The sequence below is a fragment of the Talpa europaea genome (assembly GCF_964194135.1).
Source record: "Talpa europaea genome assembly, chromosome: 9".
Classification (NCBI taxonomy): domain Eukaryota; kingdom Metazoa; phylum Chordata; class Mammalia; order Eulipotyphla; family Talpidae; genus Talpa; species Talpa europaea.
In genome coordinates this window covers 18995474-19014144 of record NC_140076.1, presented here as the reverse complement: position 1 = coordinate 19014144, position 18671 = coordinate 18995474, and the positions used below count along the sequence as shown (strand labels likewise).

The 18671-nt window shown below is 40.0% G+C and overlaps 1 protein-coding gene across 2 annotated transcripts; it reads right to left on the bottom strand.

The window, feature by feature from the left end:
• Nucleotides 1–475: 475 nt before the first annotated feature.
• On the bottom strand, nucleotides 476–18554 carry RBBP4 (RB binding protein 4, chromatin remodeling factor; the record flags this gene model as incomplete). 2 transcript variants are annotated; one of them, XM_084243438.1, is made up of 12 exons in its annotated part: nucleotides 476–630; nucleotides 3751–3861; nucleotides 3949–4006; nucleotides 4113–4189; nucleotides 6563–6640; nucleotides 6783–6909; nucleotides 6999–7159; nucleotides 7278–7393; nucleotides 7728–7901; nucleotides 13959–14104; nucleotides 17817–17964; nucleotides 18524–18554. In XM_084243438.1, 12 exons carry the CDS (start codon nucleotides 18537–18539, stop codon nucleotides 565–567), a joined length of 1278 nt encoding a protein of 425 aa, XP_084099564.1. In that variant the 3' UTR covers nucleotides 476–564. The 2 variants fall into 2 exon arrangements, with proteins under 2 accessions (XP_084099564.1, XP_084099563.1); XM_084243437.1 differs by having other exon boundaries at nucleotides 17817–17961; nucleotides 18524–18539.
• Between the last annotated feature and the right edge of the window lie 117 nt (nucleotides 18555–18671).

Here is an 18671-nt window from a genome sequence, read left to right as displayed (position 1 = left end):
AAGAAATACACTAACAAGCAAAAATATATGGGAAAAGAGGAACACATAGCTTTGACTCAACTGAAGAAACTGAGAAAATGGTCTACATAGAAAAATGTGCATCCTGAAAAGTCAGGTCTGAAGATTTTAGAGTAGGAATTTATGACTCAAATCTCCCCCATTTCCTGAATAAAAAGAACATCTTGCAGTCTTTGTATTTCATGGCTCAGACACCTACCTCACTTATACCTTACTCACTCTAACCTCTATTTAAATGAGTCTGAAAAACTTGGGGATATAGAAGAAAAATAACCATACACAACATTCCCCTTTCTGTGGCTACTTTAGATCTTTGTTACTAGAAAATTCCTGAAGAAAATTTAAATATAAGTCTGTGGCTTTGCTGAATCAAGTCCTCCAGTTAATATTTAGAAAATACCCTCTTGTTTGAGCTAATAACATTGTTGAAGGTACCTAATGCAGAGGGTTAGCCGAACAAGTCTGTGTCTCAAAACCAGTGTTAAATCAATCTCAGGGTTGAGAGGAAAGAAGGGGAGTCTAAAATCACAAGAAGTACAGACAAATCTAGGACCCTTGTCCTTCTGGATCCACACTTCCTTCAGGGTCTTCATCATTATAAATGTTCTCTGCCTGCCCAAAAACAAGAAAAAGAGAAAGAGTGTTTAGCAAACCTAAGTTTTTTGAAGCTAAGGTTTCAAAATATATTAGACCAGGGAGACAGATTGTGAGCCTGACAGTCTAACTGAAGTATATAGTTTGTCTGGATAATCAACCATGAGTCCTTCTCCAGACATTTTATTTATAATTGTCAAAAACCTTTATAAGCAACACAAATGTTTACAAAGTGATGAATAAATAAAATACACACACTAATATTACTTTGGCAATAAGTGTCAGTAACATTGTATGGCTGCATTCATAGTTATGTCTAGACTAGGCAAATTCGTAGACAAAAGTTGACTGGTATTGCCTCATGTTGGGTGGAATGGAGGAATATGGGTATAACCAATGAGTAGGGGGCTCTCATTTTTGGGTAAATATAGTTATGGTTGCACAAGTTTGTGAAACTACTAAAACCACTGAATTGTACATTAAACAAAGAGAACTTCCCCATCAACAAAAAACATGTTACAAATCTCAATTTATTTATATAATATATTTGAGAGATTTATTTTGTTTATTTGTGCATACAAGAGCTGGGGTATAGGCCAGGGATGCGGTGGGGGTGTGTGTGTATGAGAGGGTTCACCAGAGACAGAGTGGGGAGCAGAACAGGCGGACTGACTGAGATACACTGCTGAAGTGAGCAGCGGGAGAAACAGGAGAGGGCTGCTGCACCTCCGTGGGTCAGGGACTGCTACAGTGGCTGCCGATAGCTTCATAGTGCACAGACTTAAGCCCTTGTGCTACCAGGGAGTCCCACAATTTATTTTTATTTATATAAAGATTTATTTATTTTATTTATACAAGCACTGGGTACAGTCAGAAGCACGGGAGGGTAAGAGAATTCACCAGAGCCAGAGCGGGGAACAGAACAGGCAGACTGATGAAATACACTGCAGAGGGGAGCACCAGGCACGGCAGGAGAGGTCTGCGCACCATATGGGACTCTTGTTGGAGGCCGGGGATTGAACCGGCGCTGCAGAGGCTGCGGGCAGCTTTGCAGCCCAGCACTCAACCACTGAGCCACCAGGGGAGGCCCTCAATTTATATTTTTAAAAGAAAAACTGCTTTTGCATAAAATAAGTCCTACTTCTACTTCTTATGAAACACCTATACCCAAAGGCATAATCTTATATACAAAAACCATTTTTATACTGTTTTCAGCATCTGTCACATCTGTGCAGAAGTCACTAGCCTAGATGCCGCAGTGGATGGGATAGTCTTGTCTTCAAAGCTCTTATAATTTGACTACAGTGATATGAAATATATACAACTGTGGTATCTTTTTCCACGACGCCAATTTTCTAATTCTCCTACACTAACGGGGTCCTCAAGAATTCAGTTCAATCCCGACACTATGTGCCACAGTTCCGGCACAGATAAACTCCCTATATAGAAACTCATCAACAAATCAATGGTGTTTTTTAAAGTTTTCATATAGAGAGGTCCACAGCCCCTACCCCATTTACAGGTGGAATGAGACTGAAAGTTCTGTCTCTCTAAATCAAGAGTCTGGCCTTCATGGAGACCAGCCCCACCATGACACTAAATAGGGGTTCCTTTTTAAGTAGCAAAAGAGACTCTTACTACTCAGAAAATCACAAGGTTTTAGGAACTCTATGCAAAGACTCAATGTTTACTTCCTATACCACGACAATTCTAACAAAAAAGAGTCAAGTAACAACTGGGCTGGACATGATGCCCTTGAAGGTGATGCAGTCCAGACTGCTTCAGTATTCCCACAAAACCAGTACAATACCTTGAGCTGACCAACTATGCAAGGGGGCATAGCCCTTCCTGTGGGAACTCAACTTTTTATGTTAATATTTTGTGGGTGTATTACAAAGAATAGATGATGTGGATTTTCTGTTTATACATGCTTTAGATTTTACAATAAAGATAAAAGAACCCTATCACACTGTTCTTCAGTGTTTCTTTTCCTACTTTACAGTATGTGGTAAATACATTGCATAACTGAGCATACTTCTTTTTGAGACAGAAGATTCCAAAGTGTGGAGAGCATATGCCATTTACTAATCTAGGCTCACAAATACTTTTATTTTTTCACCTTTGATTAATAGTGCTATTTAGTAGGAATCTTCTGTTTATTATGACATTTCCCCTGGTGTTGACCCAAAACTCTCCCCATGACCAGAGACCACAAATGCTCTGGAATACATTTATTGGGCTTTCCATTATTCAAAAGTTAGGCACTTTTGGGCCTCCCTAGGGGTTAAGTCTCAGCGCTACCACTGTGACAGCCCACTGCAAAGGCCTGAGTTCAATCCCCAGCCAGGGAGCTAACCCACATATGGCACAGCAGACCTCTCCTGTCTCACCTGCTGCTCCCTATAGCAGTGTATTTCAGTCAGTCCGCCTGTTCTGCTCCCCACTCTGTCTCTGGTAAATCCTCTTACCACCCTGCACCTCTGGCCTACATCCAGTTCTGATATGTATAAATAAATAAATCAAAAATCTTAAAAAAAAAAAAATACACTATGGGCCTCTCCTGGTGGCGCAGCGGTTGAGCGCTGGGCTGCGAGGCTGCCCGCAGCCTCTGCAATGCCGGTTCGTTCTCCAGCCGCCGGGGAGGGTCCCACAAAAACAAACAAACAAACAAACAAAAAAAACCCCAAAACCCAAAACACTATGAAAAAAATCACTGAAGTGTGAAAGAAAAACAGGGAAGCTGAGTATTTATGCTGTATTTGTAAGGTAAGGGAGAAACATTGCAGACATAGACAATGTAAAATCTGTGAAGTGATGTAGACTCAGGCGAATAGATAATAGAACTCTTGAGTTTTCTGTCAGCAGACTAGGGAAACACTGGAGTCATATAGAAAATACAAAAGTCAGGAGGAGGAAAGGGAGAAAGGAGATGAGATGAAAAGTCTGATTTTGTGGCGTTTGAGATACTAGAGGGACAGCTATAGGAAGATAAAAAACAGGTAGCTGAAATGCTAGTGTGCAGACATGCAGGAGAAAACTAAACAGATGCCAGTTGTATTCATCGAGCATATAAATGTGAATTGACACTATGTCCATAATTTATCTAACCTCCCCAAAATAAAGGACTATGCAACTTACCATTTGCCACACTTGCATGATATTATCTTCTGATACAGAACAAATCACCCAAGGTTCATTGGGATTCCAGGAGAAATCAGATATCTTGGCAGTGTGACCCCCATGAATAAACTGAAAGAGGAAGGAAAACAAAGATATGAAAAACAGAGGGTAATAAATTACAGCCCATTTAAATACCATTTAATGTCTGTAACATACCAATAACTCCGGTGGCCCATCTTCTGCATCTTCTGGGGATTGTTCCTCTCCAATTTTACTAGTACAACAAGATTTTAAAAGTCAAAACATATTTACCCTCAACAATTAACATCAGAAAGTGTCAATAAAGAAAACTTCCCTAAAGAGCAATTAATAAGATTTACCTTAAGTCCCAGACATTCAGTCTGCGATCAGTACCACTAGAAGCCAAAATAGTCTCATTATGAGGTGACCACTGAACCTATACGTCAGAATGAAGAAAACAGAAAAGCTGTCAATTAGAAAATTGAGGGATAAACACTTAAAATACTGACATATACATAACTCATTATGTAGTACTAAGCCTAGGACATTAAGCTGTTCCATTCCACCTGTATTTTCCAAGATCTTACCTTATCTATTCCTATGGTCTAATTCTGGCCTCTAGTAAAATATAATCCAATTCTGACCTAAGAACTAAAGTACAAATCACACATACAGAATTATTTTCCCAAGTACTTACTATGAATTCAGCATCACAAGTGATCAAGAACTCTTTACAATGATTAGTTAGCTAGTATACACGCGATAGTCACATATTGTTACAAATAACATCCTAGTTTCACCACGCAAAGAAAGCATTAGCTAGCAGTATGTAAGGAAGATTTTGGATATCCTTCAGGCCAAGAGCAGCACTGTAAGCAAGGGCAAAGAGATAGGGTGAAGACCAAAATACTTACTGGAGCAGGCAGAAGAACAGAAAATAAAGATTAAAAAGATTATGTGTGCTAAAGTACAGCTGACCCAGAGCCCAGTTCAGATGTCACATTCACACCATCAAAATTAATTTTGAGTATCTTAGGGTCCTTACACTTGACAAAACTAGCTTTTAAAATAATGACTTAAAACAGGCCTTTCCTCACAATAAAATTTTTTTTTTTATAAATTTTGTTATATTCCCCATACAATTGCAGCCCCCCCATTCTGACCCCAATCCCTCCCCTCCCGCCCCCGCCCCCCTAAAAGTGTCTCTGGTTCATAGTTTTTTGTTGATTTTGATTTTCACTTTCTTATAGTTATTCATTTTCCTGGTCCCTTATTTAAGTTTTCTAGATTCCTGCTATGAGTGAGACCATCCGGTATTTTTCTTTTTCTTTTTGGCTTATTTCGCTGAGCATGATCCCTTCCAGCGCCATCCATGTTGCTGCAAATTGCATGTGTTTATCTTTTTTGAATGCTGAGTAATATTCCATGGTATATATGTACCACATCTTCTTGATCCAGTCATCTATTTTTGGGCATTTGGGTTGTTTCCAAAGCTTAGCTATTGTAAACAGTGCTGCTATAAACATAGGGGTGCAGGTGTTCTTTGGAATTGATGTTTCTGTGTCCTTTGGGTAAATACCTAGGAGTGGAATTGCTGGATCATATGGAAGCTCTATGTTTAGTAGGTCCAGAAATCTCCACACAGCTTTCCACAGTGGTTGGACCAGTTTGCACTCCCACCAACAGTGCAGAAGAGTTCCTTTTTCTCCACACCCTCGCCAACATTTGTTGTTGCTAGTTTTTTTAATATGTGCCATTCTCACTGGTGTAAGATGGTATCTCATGGTAGTTTTGATTTGCATTTCCCTGATGACAAGTGATGTTGAACATTTTACAATAAATTTATTTTTTAAAGATTTATTTATGCATACAAGAGCTGGGGTACAGGCCAGAGGTGTGGTGGGGTGAGAGGATTCACCAGAGACAGAATAGGTAACAGAACAGGCAGATCTACTGAAATACACTGCTGAGGGCAGCAGCGGGTGAGAAAGGAGAGGTCTGCTGTGCCATGTGGGTGGCACCCTGGCTGGCCAGGAATCGAACTCGTGCTGCAGTGGCTGTGGATAGCTTGACAGTGCTGTCTTTAACCCCTGCGCCACCTGGGAGGCCCTCCTCACTATAAAATTTTAATGCTCTGACAGTGCCTTAGCAATAACCTTGAAAATACTGTAACAACTATATCTTGAATTGAGAAAGAGGGCATTTTATGTTAAAGAAGCTTAAACCAAACCAATGAGACAAAACATGGAGACAGTGCTTCTAACTGAAATAAACAGACACGGAAAGTTATAAAGGGTGAAAGAATGGAAAAAGGAAGGAGACAAGTGTCAGAACAGGCTGATGAGATAAACAATTTTCTTATTATCTCAAGAATGCAGATGAGCAATGATCGGTTTGAAGTACAAAAATAAGAGGTAAAACAATCCTAGTTCCTAAAGAGATTGGTAATCTAGAGAATTTCTACTACTAACAGATAAAAATGAGAGGCATTAAAAGCAAAAAAATAAAAGGGCTCCCCTGGCGGCACAGGTAGTTGAGTGCCCTGCTGTGAGGCTGCCCACAGCCTCTGTAGCGCCAGTTCGATCCCAGCCAGTTGGCGAGGGTCCCACATGGCGTAGCCAACCTCTCCTGTCTCGCCCGCTGCTCCCCACAGCAGTGTATCTCGTCAGTCTGCCTGTTCTGTTTCCCGCTCTGTCTCTGGTGAATCCTTTCAACCTCCCGCCCATCTGGCCTGTACCCCCATTCTTGTGTAAATGAATAAATAAAATCTTAAAAAAAAAATGAGTGGCATTAGTTTAGTTCCTCTTACCTGGAATATTTCATCCTTATGTGATTCAAAGGAATGCAATTTAAGTTTCAGATTTCTCAGATCCCACAAGGCAACCGTCTGTGTACAAAAAAGAACACAAGAGCAATTACTAAGTTTTTTATGAGGAAAAGGAAACCCCAAACTAAGAGATCTCTGTATAGTCAAAAAGAAGCAGGAGAAATTCGCCCTATTATTTTCTCTTAAAATAAACCAAACTGACCTTGTCAGCTGATCCTGTGGCCAGAATGAACTCACTATAAGGATTGAAAGAAAGGCAGTTCACTTCAGCAGTGTGAGCATCTACTGAATGGCTTGGTTTAGAAGTATTGTTCGAGCGAGTATCCCAACTTTAGTAAATAAAAAAGATAGAAATAGGCGATTAAACCTAACATTTAGGTAAAATAAAAGAAAAAACTTAAGAATGGATTCTACTCACATCATAAGTTTCTGGTCATCGGCAACTGACCCAAACAGAGACTCATGGAGCAGATGCCAGGAAACATCTTCTACTACGGCTGTGTGCCCTGTGAAGATGGTCTTCGCATCCACCACTTTTCCTTCCTTTGGAACAGCACTAATGTCCCACAGGCAAATGGTCTTAAATGTAAAATTAATAATTACATTAAAAGGAAGGGTCTTCCGTCACCACATTCCCCAGAAAAGAAACCAACTGGTAACTAGCTCAGATTTATTTCAAAATGGGAAGGATACACACATGGTCATCCGAAGCACTAAGTAAGTGCCCACTGAGATTTGGGTTCCAAGAAAGCCCATAGCCTTCCTTCTGATGTCCACGGAGACGCAAGTCTGGGTTGCACTCTCCAGAAGGGTCTGAAAAGTAACAAACACGTCAAGACTATCCAGTCTCCTGCCTCTTAGGGGCTATACAAAGTATAATGGAATTTTGATCAATAGGTCTAAAGTTCTTGGTAGTTATAAGCAACAGAGACCCATTATGACCAAATATATAATGCTTAAGCTGTACCATCACCTTTTCTATGTAAAACTATTTCCTTTCACCAAGGGAAGAAGGAAGACTATTTCTACATACCAATGTAAGCCACAAGATCCTAAATTATTCAAAGAAAAACAAGCAATTAAACTCAGATTGAGTGGACTACATTCCTGCAATGACTATTTTATGTGAATAGAAAAGGGCAGGTACCTGGTTTAGAAGGATGTTTCGTATAGTCAAAAACAAGAACATCACTGGATGGTGTCTTTGTAGCAATGATGCAAGGGTTCTGGGGCATATAACGTGCCCTGTTTACTTCTCCTTCATGGTTAATCTTGATTTCTATTTCAATTTTTCCACTAACTGAGCCAAAACCTCCAAATTCTGTAAATAAGATAAATTAATTGCAATTGAGGACAAAGCAAGAGCTACTTTATAGATGTTACTCAAAGTATGACACTAGCAATGTTTTTTGCCAGCTGATATAATGCTAGAAATAATGCAGCCATTTATTAGTACTATAAAGTCTTTCACACCCCTTATTTCATTTGATTTTAGTCCTACACAATAGGGGAAGACAGTTATCTAAAAAAAGTTTTACTGGGAGAAGCTTAAGAGTACCTACATTAATTTGTTCATTAGTTACGAGACTATGGCAGAACCTTAATTCCCAATTCCTAATCTAGTACTCTCTCAGTTATACCTACAATGACTAAGTAGTCACATGCCTAATAAGAAGTTCCACATTACCACCTGAAAGCAAGGAATACTGCTAACTCCACTTCAAAATCAGGTTTTCAAATCTCATTTAAAGTATAAAAAAAAAGTGTACAGATTAAATAAAACCAAAGTTATTGTCGGATTATACATTTAGGAAACCGTACTAATGAGTTTAGTAGGTACTAATGAGTTTCTCTTCTACCATTTAACTGCAGCTCTAGTTTGGGATGACTTTTCTGAAATATCACACTGCATTCATTTCCCTGCAGCATTTCTTAGTCTGATGAGAAAAAGCAGAGCTACAACTGCTGGTTCCATTTTCCGAACCCCTCACTTACACTTGCCAACCATTGTCCTTGGTTGAAATAAACCAGGTAAGAACTAGATGAAAACATTTTTTATATCCACATCTGACTACTGTATGCACTTAGAGTTCTCCAAGTACCATTATAAAATGTATAATTTGTGACTATGTAATCTTGGCAAAGCAAGGTATAAACAAAGGTTGTTAATGATTAGTACAGAATTAAAGAAGGACGATTAAGGTACTAAGTAAGAGCTAGACCGTGGCCTAATAAGTGCTGCCACTTACGAGCTTGGTGATTTGGAAAAAGCCCTCATTTCTTTTTTTTTTTTAAATAGAGACATGTTTTATTTATTTATTTATTTATTTGTTTGTTTGTTTGTTTATACATGTACAGTCAGAAGCGCGGGAGGGTGAGAGAATTCACCAGAGCCAGAGCAGGGAGCAGAGCAGGCAGAAGGACCGAAGTACACTGCTGAGGGGAGCAGCGGGCGGCAGGAGAGGTCTGCTCGCCATGTGGGACCCTCCTCTGGTGGCCGGGGAGCAGCCAGGGATCGAACCGGCGCGGGCCGCGGGCAGCTTCGCAACCCAGCGCTCAACCGCTGCGCCACCGGGGAAGCCCCAAAGCCCTCATTTCTTATCCATTCTTATCAATTACCTTATCCATTTATCAGAGTTGTGAGGGTAACTTATAAACAAAAAATGTTCTATCAATTAGCATTGTTATGCAAACACCACATTTTTGAAGGACAAAAAAAAAATCTTTTTTTTTTAAAGATTTATTAATTTATGCATATAAGAGCTGGAGTACAGGCCAGGGATGCCAAGGGGTGAGAGGATCCACGAGAGACAATGTGGGGAACAGAACACGCAGACTGACTGAAACAAACCACAGAGGGGAGTAGCGGGTGAGACAGAAGAGGCCTGCCTTGCCATGTGGGTTTCTCCCTGGCCAGCCGGGGATCGAACTCGTGCTGCAGAGGCTGCGGATTGCTTCAGAGTGTGGCGCTCAACCCCTTGTGCCACCACGGAGGCCCAACAAGAATCTTTTCAAAAAGGACATAGGTGGGTACTACAGTTGGCCTATTAGACAACTTCCAATTTCAAAATAATTTTGTAAGTTAAAAAGCAAACATTTTACAAATAGGCTAAACATGAAACATTCAAAGCAGACTCTAAAGACGCGAAAGAATAACAAAAAACATTAACCACCTCACCTAACTACAAACCACAAGCATCTACAATGTACAAAAAAGGCAAGAAATGACAGATGATCTCAAGGAACTTTAAGTGATAAGCACACAAATATAGATGACTATGACAAAAAAGCTTAATAACTGCCAGCAAAGAGATACCAGTAGTAAGAGGAGCAATAGCTGGCATGGAGCTCAAAGAGCAAGGGGTAGTCATTATTATTTCGTGGATTATTTTGGTGTTGGGCAGTAAAAGTACAGTAGTAAGTCAGCTTACAAATTTATGATTTGAGGTTTTTTTTAAAAAGATGTATTTTTATTTATTTATTTATTTATGCATACAAGAAATGGGGTGTAGTCCAGGGGTACAGGGGAAGAAGATTCACCAGAGACAAAGTGGGGAGCAGAACAGGCAGATTGACTGATATACTGCTGAGGGGAGCAGCAGGCGAGACAGGAGAGGTCTGCTGCGCCATGTGGGTCAGCTCCCTGGCAGGGACTGAACTTGTGCTGCAGTGGCTACTGACAGCTTCACAGTGCTGAGATTTAACCCCTTGCACAATCAAGGAGGCCTTCGATTTGAGGTTCTAAGAGGATTTATCTATTTAAAAAATAATTTGGGGTCCCCAAATCGAAGCTGATCCACAAAAAGCCAAATTTGAAGAAAATCTGATCAACATATAATTGAATAAATATCAAGGTCCAACTGTATTCCTATTTTATTTGCCTTTCTCTGCCTAAAACGCCATTGAAAGAAACTGAGGTATAACATAACACAGTAAAAGTTACTAGCCTAATTAATTTTCACAATTGTATACATCAGGGGAACTACCACTCCAAATGAAAATATAGACCACATCCAGCATCCTCCCTCAAGGTACTAACCTGTCCTACCCAACCAATACCCACCCCCCAAAACCAGGCAACCAGCATTCTGATTTTCTACTACTAAGTTACTTTCAGAGTTCATTAAATATTCTGAAACTAAGAAGTGAGTTCTAACATCCTGAAGTCAAATATTCAATTGCTTCACTACGATTTAATAACTTTAAATGTAATTGAGTCAAAAGAAAAGTGTTTAAAAAACATTCCCCAAATAAGTTACTAAAAATATATTTGTTAATATTTAAAGATTACGGTAACAGACTGAAGTAAAATTTCACATCTATTTTTTTAGGGCTCAAAATGTGACTACAGTTAGGCCTAATTAGTATAAACACAAATTTTATTTAATATCAATAGAGGCCTAAACCATAGTTCTTTCACTTTGAATGATCAGTGACATTTTGAAACTGCCTGTCATCAATTACTTCAAACCAAAAGGGGCCAAATAGACAGTAATCAAGTTCAATCTGAAAGTCTAGGACATTTCATCTGAGAGCAAAGAGAGACTAGAAAGCTGTCCACCTAACCACCATGCAAGAAACTTCTATAAAACATCTGTAATGTCTGTTTTCTAGTGAGGATTAAATTTGGTGATTTACATAGGCAAATGCATGTATCATACATAATTGTTCTTGTATTATTAAGCATTAGTAAGAGGGACAAAGGTCTTAAGAGGACATAAAACCAAATCAGTTACCAGAAAGATTTGAGTGTATATCTAAAAAAGTCACGGTATTTAAAAAAATTGCTAAATATTTAGGAAAAAAGCTTAGCTTCCTATTCTAAATCTAACACCAAAACAAGTGTTCAAGATTATAAGAAACTGGGAAAACATTATCTAACAACCTATTTGTTGGGGATAACTTACTAAAGATAACCCAAAAGAAAAATGAGTAAAAAACAAATATAGATAGACAAAAGACAAAAATTTCAAATAAGTTAAAGTAAGATTGTAGGGTCTCCGTGGTGGCGCAGGGGTTAAAGACAGCACTATCAAGCTAGCCAAAGCTTACTGCAGCATGAGTTCGATCCCCAGCCAGGGAGCTGACCCACACAGCACAGCAGACCTTTCCTGCCTGGCCCACTGCTCCCCTCAGCAGTGTGTTTCAGTAGATCCACCTGTTCTACCTCTGGCCTACACTCCACTTCTTGTATTCATAAATAAAAATAAATCTTAAAAAAAAAAATAAAGATTGTAATATTAAGTCTCTGTGCAAGGGCACAGAGACACAAATACATCTGCTTGTGATAGGATGGCCAATCTTTTTTGAAAGGCAATTTAGCAGTGTCAATTACACTTTAAAAAAAATTTATTTTATTTATTTATGAATATAAGAACTGAGAGTGGGGAGAATAGACAAATCTACTGAGATACACTGCTGGGGGGAGCAGTGGGCAAGGCAGGAGAGGTCTGCTGCACCATGTGGGTTAGCTCCCTGGCTGGGGATAGAAATTATGCCGCAGTGGCTGGAGATAGCTTGATAGCGCTGAGACTTTAACTCCTGCGCCACAGGGAGGCCCAGTATCAATTATACTTAAAAAATGTTCTTGCCTTTGACCTAACTTACCACTTAGAAAATTATCCTATAGCAAAACTATGTATGATGCCTGTACAAGAACTGTTTTTGAAGTCTAAAGATTGGCACTTAAATGTCAATAAAGGGGCCTCCCTGGTGGCGCAGGGTTTAAGTACCGCACTATGAAGCAATCCGCAGCCTCTGCAGCAAGAGTTCAATCCCTGGGCGGCCAGGGAGCAACCCACATGGCTCAGCAGACATTTCCTCTCTCGCTCGCTGCTCCCCTCAGCAGTGTACTTCGGTCCATCTGCCTGTTCTGTTCCCTGCTCTTTCTCTGGTGAATCCTCTCACCCCCTGGCATCTCTGGCCTGTACCCCAGCTCTTGTATGCATAAATAAATAAATCTTAAAAAAAAGATGTAAGCAAATGAGCTCAAAATATGGAAAAAAATAAAAAATAAATGTCAATAAAGGATGGTTAATTACGATATAGCATATAGCCATCAAAAGGTATATTGTATATGTTTACACAGAAGAAACAGTAGGCTAGAAAAGCACATTTTATGCTATTATCTCCAGCACCAATAAAAATGCTTGGCATATGAGTACCTGACCCATTTGCTGAATGAAGTGTTTCAATAAACAGGATAAATTATTCAGAAAAACCATATATCAACTTAACAGTGATCTATAGGGCTAAGTTTATGGGGGGGGAGTATCGTCCATATTATATAATTCCTTTTGATTTAAAGAATAATTTATTACATAACCAATCCGCACATTTGCAAGGTACCTAAGCAGTCAAAAATTGCATTTAAAGACAATTTATCTTCATTTACTAGAAAGGAAACTGAGGCTCAAGAAGCTAAATTATTATCTCACACCACATGACTAGTGAGAGAACAACAGGGACTCAATCAGTCCTCTGATTCTTTATGTTCGATGTCCTTTCAGTAAGCATATTTTACACTTAAGACACTTAAGTAACACAAAATCAAGTTTGTTGACTTTTATTCTATGAACTTATTTTGCATTTTGCACCATGCTAAGCTAACTATGGGATCATGTAAAAATTAAATAAATGTACATTACAATTCTGACAAAGAACTGAAGCCCCAAAAGAACTCAGAGCAAAAGAACAGATTCCACCAATCAAATGTAGTATTAAAAAAGGTAAACATCCATGGTTTAGAAGCACAAACAAGGAAAATTCATCTTCTATCTCTGGGCAATAATTTTAATTTTTAATTTTGCCTAATTTATAAACTAAACTTTATCCCAGGTATGTATACACAGGAAAAAAACAGTATGTTCAGGGTTAGGATAGTATATGTGGTTTCAGGCATCCACTGAGGTCTTGGACCAAATTTCCCGATAAGGGGAGGCTCTCTGCTGTAATTAAATGGCTCATTTAATCCTTATATACATAGCAAGAACTACTGTTGTCATTTCTATCATTTCAAACCTGAAAAGGGAAATTTAAGCAAATGTTGCTCAATCTTTTTGACACTCTTTTTGTCCCCTGCCCACGAAATTTTAATATCACCCTCTTCAAGAACCAATTTTCACCCCCTTAGGGGCAAAAGGTCCTATGCTGACAGTTATGTACAATAGATTTTGTCTCTTTCATTCCAGAGATCCCCCAACCACAAACACAGTAGAGGAAGGTTTATAGGAAAGGTACAAAACCAAGCTCAAATCTTCTTTCTAAACTGAGAGACAATTTTATCAAGCTGTATGTCCTTTTTATATGACACTTCAAAACCATTAAAGGGGTAATCCATATGTTCACCATTACCCCTTTGCACCTTTAAGGGTCCTACCTCCTTTCTCACTGTCGTAGTGTGAAGCATCAAATTGAGCATCATCATTAGGGAGCTGCACACTGGCTATCACAAGGTGGTTTTGTTCATCTGATGTGTGGGTCCCGAGGACAAGGCGATGGATACTGAAATCTTTCCCTTCTGGTCTGTAATATTAACAGATGGTCACTATTCAAGTTAGTAACCCTAAGACAGACTGCAAAGTCCGTTATATACATGTATGCAAAAGGAACTATTACAATCAGGTTTTGAGATAAAAATCATTAAGAATCACATTTTCTACTTTTCTCTTCCATAGATACATATATAAGGATGAACAGAGGAATATACAGCACTTCACCATATAACTCTTTCACAACTTGGCTCAAAATTTACGATTACTGAAGGGAAAAAGTCTAATGGAATAAAGCATGAATTAACTACTCATCCTTTACAATGGGTTGTACGGGGAGAAAGCAACTATAGGATACACTAAAACTTTAGGTTACTTGGTAGGTTAACTTTATTCAAAGGGAAATAAAGATAAACAACAATATGTAAACTAGTTTTTTTTTAAAGATTTATTTTTATTTATGCAGATAAGAACTGGGGTATAGGCCAGAGGTACCATGGTTGAGAGGATTCACCGGAGACAGAGTAGGGAGCAGAACAGACGGATCTACTGAAATACACTGCTGAGGGGAGCAGTGGGAGAGACAGGAAAGGTCTGCTGCGCCATATGTGGTTAGTTAGCTCCGTGGCCTGGGATCAAACTCAAGTCACAGTGGCTGAGGCTTGGTAGAGCTGAGATTTTAACCTGACACGAACCCTGGTAAACTAGTTTTTTAAAGACTTACTAAGTGCCCAATCAATGGACACATCGATGCAAATAAAATGTGAGTAAAAAGTGACTAAAATTTGATTCTCGTCCTCAAAAATCCAGGGACAATTAGTAGTCATGTAAACAAATGTAAAGTCAATATATATACACCACGTGAAGGAACACAAGAATATGGGAGTTTAGGTAAAGATTACTTCTGGAATTAAGGAAGTGTTCATGAAGAGGTCTCTCAATGGGTCTCAGAATGAGATATAAAACCTGGAAGAAGGAGCTAAGGGCAGTGGGAGATAGTATTCAAAAAGTGAGCAAAAGGAAAGGTTTATACACACACTACACACTTTATGTAATTTAAATAGTATGACTTCATATTTCAACTTAAAAATGAAGACACTTGAATTTTAGGAAATCTAAACAACTTACCTAAATCACACAACTAAGTTACGAAATTAGGCCTGCAGTCCAAATATGACTTTGGATATGGGAAACTCAGTGGGAGAGGCTAGGAAGCAGATTAAAAACAGATTGTAGGGTAATTAAATGCCAGCTTAAGGCATTCTGAACTCTATACTGTAGGAAACAAAGAACCCTGGAAAATTTCTAAGTGACACAGCATCATTTGAGTTATTCAGGATTAATATAACAGTGTAAAGAAGACTGCAGAGATTTTTAAAAATGCATACTAAGACCAACAGTATCAGAATCATCTGTAAACTTAGTGAAAAACATATTCTGAGATCCACTCCAGATCTAGTGACACAAAAACTTGGGGTCAGGTGCTTGGTGTTAAAATCCTCCCAGTTGATTATGATGCATGTTTGAGAACCCCCACAGGTGAGAAAAATCCTTTCTTACTGGGGAAGTACAATTCATTAGGGCTTATGAATGAATTCTTAAAGTGGAGAAAGAAAAAGAAAACCCAAGAAATGTCAAACCAAAATCAATTATGATAAAGAAAATACAAGGGGGGGGGAACACCTCCCTGGGAAGAATATATGCAATTTGGGAAGAATATATACAACATACAATATGCACAATTTGGAACAAGTCATATTGGGGGAAACCAGTAAGATACTCCAGAGAAGACAAGAATAAGCAGATGAAAAATCAAGAAGAGCCCAGAAGCTGGGTATAAAGATACCAATAAGAATTCCTCTGCAGGGGGCAGGAAGGGCTATTACAGGGGTTGCGGGTTTTTTTTTTGTTTCTTTTTTAAAGGATATGAACAAATATATATATAGAAAAAGAACACACATAAGAAATTAAGCACTTGACATTAGGTATGGTTACTTAAAAATAAATCTTAAAAAAAAAATCAACATTGCTCTATGAGTAAATTTTTAAAAGGATAAAAATGGCAGGGTATTTGGATCAATGTCAAACATTGCTGAAAGGTTTATCTACCTAGATGTGCAAAAGCTGAAAGCTGATTTCAATGTCAGGGACTTGTGTATTAATTTACAGTTTTCCAAGTCTTGTTAACCACTACCTTTATATGGGAACTTTTTTAAAATATTGGCTTCAAAATTTCATAGGTATGCGTGGGGTGGTTAGTATTTAGGGACCCACTGCTGGTCCAGTAGACATAACAGTGCAGGATTATAGTAAATTTGGCATCACCATTGAACTATTTTTTTTTAAAAGATTTATTTATTTATTTATTTATTTATTTATTTATTTATACATACATACATACAAGCACTGGGTACAGTCAGAAGCGCTGGAGGGTGAGAGAATTCACCAGAGCCAAAACAGGGAGCAGAGCAGGCAGAAGGACCAGAGTACACTACTGAGGGGAGCAATGGGCGGCAGGAGAGGTCTGCACGCCATGCAGGAGTTCTCCTCCGGTGGCCGGGGAGCAGCCGGGGATTGAACCGGCAAGGCAGAGGCTGCGGGCAGCTTCGCAACCCAGCGCTCAATCGCTGCGCCACCGGGGAGGCCCACCATTGAACTATTTCTCATTAAATACTCTGCCACAAGGTCCTAAATGGTTTGAACTGCCACTGACAGAAATATTTAAATCCACTTATCATGAATTCAAATAACTATCAATTAGGAACTCCTAATCACGATAAAGAAGCTTCCAACTCTGAATTCCTAGGTGTTTATTTTATGTAACTTCCTCAGGTTAATTTCCCCATTTTTTTAATGCACTGCAAAGGTAGCCGACTCTGTTTTAAGTTTAATAAAATTTATATAAAATTTCTATTGCTGAGGCTTATAACCACTTTTGCAAATCTCTTGATGACTAAAGCCAAGCTTTGAGAATCCAATTATTTATATTAATACACAATATAATTTATGTGTCATTCTGAATAGTAAAGCAGTTTTATAATTAAAAAAAATCCATTACATCATACACACATAAAAAACCCATTATTCCAACAAAGCATACTGGTTTTGCCAAAACTTTATTCACCATCTTGGCATTGTCAATTCCTCCTGGAAGCTTTCCTGATAATAACTAAGTTGAGAATTTTTCCATCCCCTGATCATTTTCTCTGTGCCATACTTATGTTTTTTTACTTTGTACTGTTACACCTTATATACACAATCAAGGCAGGAAATGTGCTTTACCTAAATAGCAAGCCCTCAGCTGTGGCTAGTACACCCTCAACAATGAAAGCTAAATTGATCATATTTCATCTCCTCTATTAGGGTAGGCAGGGACGTCATCACATTCATTTTAGGATTAACCAGCTACTACCAGTGACTGTGAGATTCCTGTTCCTTTGAAAGAATTACAATCACAATACTTTTGGAAGCTGACAAGTTTTACATCACTGGTATCAACTATAGTTGTAACTCGGCTATTCAATATCAGAAAAAGGAAACAAGTTTCGTCTTATCAGCTAAATTACAAAATAGTTTTACATTTTGCCTTACTTTTTGGCCTAGAAAAAATGTCACCAATAGGTCTACATCACGTGCCCTCTACGGGTGACTGGAGAGAGGAAAACAGGGAGGGGAAAAAAAAAAAATCAATGTAAGAAATCTACTTTGAGAACACATTAAAATAACATTCAAGAGATTCATATCACCTGGTTACATCTGGAAGCCACTGTGCAGTCAGGCTGGGCCATTCCAGAGCATGGGTCATCACCAAATCGTAAAGAAAAGGGGTGTTCTTTTTCCATATTTTGTACTCTTCGTTGATCACACGTTCTTCCACTGCGTCATCAAAGGCTGCTAAACATTTTTTGGAGACATTAAGTTAGTGAACACAAATGGAACCCGAGTAAATATTTCCAAAGCTATCGGCACGGCTCCGGAGTCCGATTTCAGAAACAGAGACTTGCAGAAATCTCAAGGCGGAGGCACAAACGCCCCCCCCACCCCTCGCGGGCCCGAACGGCCCTCGGGTCCTCCCCGCCAGACTCCCCGTTAGCCGTTGGGGCGCGGGCCTCGGCGCATGCTCCCCGCGGCGCTAAGGCGGCCGGACCGGCGAGCAGGCCCGAGCACCGACCCTTGGGGCTTGGGAGCCGGGTGGGGGGCACCCCGAGACAGGCGGAGCGCGGACAAGGACCGAACACCCCCTCGCGCCCCCACCGCCCGCTTCGCCCGCGGCGCCGGCCTCCGCTCTCAGGAACGGGGCCCCGTTAGTCCGCCCCGCGCGGCGACGCCTTCGATGGTGGGGACGGCGCTCAGCAGAGCTGGGCCTGGCCGCCCTGTTAGGCCCTGCGGAGGCCTCGGCGCAAGCCCGGCATCCCCGCTTCCCGCCCTTCTGGGGCGGCCCCAGCACCCTTACCTTCCTTGTCGGCCATGGCGGGCGGGCGAGCCGGGGGGGATCCCGGGGTCGAGCGCTGCGGGAGGGGCGGGGAGGCTGCGGGCGCTCGCTCTGCGCGCGCGGCCTCTATTGTTTCCTGCCGCTCCTGCGTGAGGGTCGACTCGCGCAC